Raw genomic sequence first — 5,679 nt, forward strand, 5'->3', positions numbered from 1 at the left:
AAGCATTGTGCCCACCAGTGTGTCTGGCCTTTGGCCACCAGGGCTGCCTACCAGTCATGCAGGTGCCCCTAGGACAAGGACTCCAAGCCCAGGGCCAGGGGTGGCTGAACTCTTCCTTGGCCCTGCGACATGCTGAACCACAACAGCTCACATGGAAGGATGAGTAAGAACCGGCAGCACTTAGACAGGCATTCTTTGATTACATAATCCCAGGAAGGGAAGAGAAGAAGGCTCAGTTACCTCGCATCAGAAGCAAAGAAGAATTCCACGGCCTTGTCGCCCACAGCGTGCAGGCAGGCGGAGCTGTCCAGCCTCTTCATCCGTGTCTTACAGATATTCTTCACATTCTCCAGAGTGCCTAGCAAATGGAGGAATGGGTTGCAAATCCCACTGGGATGTTCCGTTTGCATAACATGCAGCAAGGAACCAATTTCCCCTCTGAATATGTGTGGGAGAAATTTGCAATTTTTAGCTTTGGCTGTGTCAGCCAAATCGCGTAAAAGATCCCCAAATAGCACAGTACCACTGCAGAAGCATTTAAATGGCTACAGTGTGAGAGGAATGCAAACAAAAACAAACCAAAAAAGCACTCAAATCAAAGCCCAGTTGCTGTCATACAACGGCACTTCTGTGTATGTTTGACAATATACAAAATCATGATAAATTCACGTCCATAATAAAAAGCTTTAAAAAATGGAGCCAAGTCTCAGTTGCACAAAAACCTTTTAGACCTGGAGCTGTGTGCCTGTCGGGTCTGGCTCAGAGTGGGGCTTCCTTGCCTCAGAGGGGAGCTAACCATGCCCTGTGCCAGAGCAGCTGCCGAGTCCTGCGACGCCAGGCAGCTGCTGTGCCATTCCAGTACTTCTTGAGAAACTTACACGTCCTGTATAAGATGGGGATCTGTTCTGTGGAGAGCTTGTATTTGCTCCGGACTCCGATGAGAAGGGGGCTGCCTCTCCTGTAGGGAGAAGGAGGCATCCCATTACCCATCGCCTTTGACACCCAGAGCTGGGTGTCTGCCCAGCATCTGAGGTAGGATCCTCAAATCCAGCCCTTTCCCAGGGGCTGAGGATCCTGTTTAGGTCCCACAGGATGGATGCCTGGAGCACAGGATGGAAAGGCCAGCTCCTGAGTCTCAGGTCCCTGACTTGGCATCACCTCCCTGCCCCAGTAAGCCTGATAACCTGTCCCACTCCCACCCTTCTAGGCCGGGCCTCCTCCAGTCTAGTCGAGTCCCCACGTGTAACCAACCCACACAGTTAGATGGCGGAGGCTGAGCGTTCAGCAGTGGACGAGGCACTGGTGGGCCACAGGGCACTCTGGGTCTCCACTCAGCCAAGGCCGCAGCACATCCCTCTAACGATAGGGCTCTGCACCCACCATCTGCCCAAAGACCCCCTGTTGTTCCTTCCCTTCCCCAGCCCAGTTCTCTGGCATTAGTGGGCACTGGTTGGACTGACTTTTGTATATTCTCTCCTTTGTAGGTGACATAAGGCGATTTCTTGGGTGGTTGTCTCTGCCTAAGTGACACCCCACGGATGAGGCTTAGAATCGTCACCCTGTACCACGTAAACTTCATCATAAAGGGGACAATGACTGTCACAGGCAAAATCTCAGGGAGTCTGCAGCTGGCCAAGGTGAGGGGCCCTCACTCAGGCCTCCTGTCCTGACGTCACTGTCTCAGCCACTGGAGCCGGCTCTCTGAACCCCTCGGCAGGGGATCTTCAGGAAAGAGCTGTAGGATATTTCCTTCTGATTCACAACTTCTAGGGGTGAATGTGATTAAGAGCTCAAGATTTGGCCGGGCACAGTGGCTCACGCCTGTAATCCCAGCACTTTGGGAGGCTGAGGCAGGCGGGTCACGAGATCAGGATTCGAGATCAGCCTGGCCAACATAATGGAACCCTGTCTCTACTAAAAATACAAAAATTAGCCGGGCATGGTGGCAGGCGCCTGTAATTCCAGTTACTTGGGAGGTTGAGACAAGGGAATCACTTGAACCCGGGAGGCAGAGGTTGCAGTGAGCCAAGATCACGCCACTGTACTCCAGCCTGGGTGACAAAGCGAGACTCCATGTCTAAATAAATAAATAAAAAGATCTCATGATTTAAATGACATCCTGCTTCCAAAATCTCATCCTTTGCTCATTCTTATAAATTACAACATGCAAATAAAATTTACCATGGGTGTGCACGGAAATAAGTGGCTCACTCTGGTAATGCATACACTCTAAACCTGCAGTTCTTAGAAACCAGGCAGGTAAAATTGCAGTAGTTACTAAAGGATGTGTGCCTTTTCCCCTCTAGACGTTAATTTACTAATAAGAAAAAAGCACAGACAAACACTGTAATAAGACAATTTAAGAGAGCTGTTGCAAACACATGAATTAGAATACAATCCGGTAACATCTCACCTTAGGCGATTTCTTGCTAACTTAGATCAATGAACTAATGAAGTGCTTGCTTATCCGCTTGAATCCAGCCCACATACATCCATCATCTGTTAGCCTAACTCAACGCAGTTCCTAAATTTTTCTTCAACAATCACAGACCTTGTTTTCCAGTCACGTTGGCCTGTTTCCACCCCACTTAGGACTTCTCAAAGCGGGGGACAAAGTCTGGGGCTTTGAGGAAGATGCTATGAACACTTTGAATATTTTAATCATTTATTGTCTAAAGCAAATCTGAGATATAGTTCTGGGGCCAGTGGGGAACTAGCGTAAATAGTTTATAATAATGGCAGTGAGAAAGTAGGTGGTTATCTAATTTTCTTGGCAAATGACTCCACCAAATTTTATTGCTGTAGACTGAGCTCTGCTGTTTCTCTAGACCTTGAGACGTAATTCTCCCAAGACAACCCGAAGACTGTCCTGGAAGTTATAGAGCCCTCAGCTACAGGCAATTTTGAAAAATAAAGCTCTATTGCTTCTTCACGCTACCTTCTTCGGAGTTCATTAAAATAGTAAATCATGATAAAATTGGATTTTAAAAAGGGCTTCTAAATTTGATACGAACCAACTGGTATTTTATAATTTTATGAATTGAAGGAATTAAATACCAAATGGCAAATTAGTTCCAGTCTTAGAAAAGGTTTAAAAAATGATGATAAACTCCCGTTGTTCCCTGCTGAGATACTATGCCAGTCTGGGAGAGACAGCCTCACCCTCTCCGGCCCAGTCTCCCAGGCCACAGGTTCATTCCAGATGGCTCCCCCTGGGCTTCAGATGAAGTCCGCAGCCCACAGGGCAATGAGGCCATTTAGAGCCGGCCTCTGTCCGCCCCTCCACTCCCCACAGCCTTTGAGGCCCTGGAGCAGTGTCCATTACCACCTTGCTCACCACTACCTCCCGTGCCTGGTACACAGCAGGTGTCTGTAGACACACACTGAGCCTGGAACGCCTCCGTCCCACCAATGCCTTGCACCATGCCCCCACCTTGCCAATGGAGATCCTTGGAGGTCCCACTCCCTCTGGGCCCCTTGCCTGTGCTCATGCTGGTTCCTCTTCCCACTGCCTGCCTGACCCAGGCAGCCCCCTGCCTGGGGCTACCTGCCACTGCCCCCTGCCAGGTAAGGTGATGTCCTGTGCTGGGGTCCGGCATAGAGCATCACCATCCTCTGCCCTTCTCTGCCCTCCTGCACAACTGTTCAGCCCTGCAAGGCAGGGACCAGGTCAGATGCCACTAAGTCCCCAGGGCCCAGCACACAGTAAGTGCACAGCAAGTATTAGTTGCATAGTTGGATGGATGGATGGATGGATGGATGGATGGATGATCAACCCATCTGAATATAAACAAGATGGCACTTAATCTGCTTCTGTAAATCCGTGCAGCACTGGGGGCCCACGTAACAGAGGGACACATGGGGGCAACCAGGCTCTCTGAGCTCATTCCTGGGATGCTCCTTTGTGAAGGTGAAGCTTGAGTTCTGGGCCTTCAAGGCCTCTTCTGTACTGGATCTAAATCCATATTCACTTTGCTCCCTAGTTTCATGTTCATAATTTTGCATGCTTTTTCTTAAAGGGGGACCCCATATTGTACAGGCTTCAAGCCCCACAAAACTTGGATCTGCCCTGTTTAAGTTATAAGTACAAATTATAAGTACAAATTATAAGTACAAATGTACTTATAAGTGGAATCTGTTGCCCACCTCTAAAAATCTGTGGAGATTTCAAATACAAATCCAACTTTCAGGTTTCTTTTTTTTTTAAATTCAGAAGTGTAGCACCACCAGCCACTGGGGGGGGCGGGGGGAACACGGTCCCCGGGGCTGAACCACAGTTGTCCTTTAGATACCACAAGCGCCTTCCAGCCTGCCAGAGGCCCTACTTCTCCCTTCTCCCTCCAGCTAAGTGATTTTATTTTATTTCCTTCTTATGGGAAGTGCCGGTGTGTTCCGCCTCACCGTGTGGCAACAGCTTCTCCTGGGTAGTGGATGCTCTTGAAAACCAGCGCGAATGCACCTTCCTGAAAACACACAAACAGTGAGGGTCAACTCGTTCTAGCAGCCACGCTCTGTGGCCTGGCCACAGCCAGGGTCCCCCTGGGCCCCTCTTCACGGCGGGAGGTTCCTGGGGTCCGTCAGGGAGCTGAGGGCAGAACAGCGCATCTGGAGTGACATCACGAGGAAAAGCGAAACAGACGGGGCCACGGGAAGTACCATGAACCGGAAGTGTGAATTCCACGGTGAGTAACGTGCAGCATGCTTGCCCAGGCCCACAGGGAGCCCGGCAGCGGTGCCAGCTGGGCGGACAGGGGCAGTGAGAGTCACAGGAGATGATAGCTGGGGCCAGGCTGCCCTGCCCTGCTCAGGGACAGCACCTACTCAGCCCCTGTGAACTGCACTTTCACTCAACACACGGGAGGGCCTGGGTTCAAGTCCTGGCTCCATCCCTTAACTGGGCTAACCCTTTAGCCTTCTTTGGTCCCATTTTCCTCATCTGTGCAGGAAGTGACAACAGCGCCACCTGGCGTGGCTTCTGTGATGATAAGCCAATGCACTGAGCCTGGCACACGGGGCCCGAGAGAAGGCCAGGTTGTTATTATCGTTACTGCTATTATCACTTCCGTGAACATTTCTGTCACTCGCCCTCTGGGTCTCAGCTGGTGAGTCTGTGCAAAGTCAGAACTAGAATCCAGTTCTCCTAACACAAGAATCCAGATGGTTTTCCGACTTAAATTCTTGGTGTAAATTCCTCCCCTACGTCCTGACCATCCTGTACTCACTTACCACAACCCTAGCAGAGCTCAGTTATATATAACCAGCTGCAAATCTGAATTTCCACATGAAATCCTCCAAGTGTGGGAGCCACGGGCAGCCCCAGGCCCTGTGTGGTCAGTGTGCTGGGTCCAGGCTGCCAACTCAGCTACAAGACCAGAGGAACCTGAGTCGGTGTCCCCAGGCCTCAGCGGGGCTTTCAAACCACCACAAACCAGGGGGCTTCAGGCAGACCCTGGTGCTTCTGTCAACCACAAAATCGGACTGAATAGAAAACACTGCTCATTCTCTGCCAAAAAGAACTCTGTACTGTCCCAGGTAGGAAAAGTCTTAAGTTTAAAAGTGTCATTATGAGCGAGGTATTTCTGAAATTTCAAAATAAAAATGGAAAAGAAGAAACAGCATGCTGTAATACCTAACTGGCTCACTGCACATTATCCAGCACATCAAATGTGGGATAGGCTG

The 5,679-nt window shown here is 50.0% G+C and overlaps 1 protein-coding gene across 1 annotated transcript in view; it reads right to left on the minus strand.

The window, feature by feature from the left end:
* The window catches only part of GFPT2 (glutamine-fructose-6-phosphate transaminase 2), a 39,740-nt gene that overhangs the window by 18,798 nt on the left and 15,263 nt on the right, over positions 1-5,679 (minus strand). The window contains exons 5-8 of the mRNA XM_011951733.1: positions 4,657-4,739; positions 4,402-4,463; positions 879-958; positions 241-358 (exon numbers count right to left, since the gene is read on the minus strand). Coding sequence (XP_011807123.1) covers positions 241-358; positions 879-958; positions 4,402-4,463; positions 4,657-4,739 — 343 coding nt within the window. The remainder of the gene's footprint in view (positions 1-240; positions 359-878; positions 959-4,401; positions 4,464-4,656; positions 4,740-5,679) is intronic.

Source organism: Colobus angolensis, unplaced genomic scaffold (assembly GCF_000951035.1).
Source record: "Colobus angolensis palliatus isolate OR3802 unplaced genomic scaffold, Cang.pa_1.0 Scaffold325, whole genome shotgun sequence".
Taxonomy (NCBI): Eukaryota; Metazoa; Chordata; class Mammalia; order Primates; family Cercopithecidae; genus Colobus; species Colobus angolensis.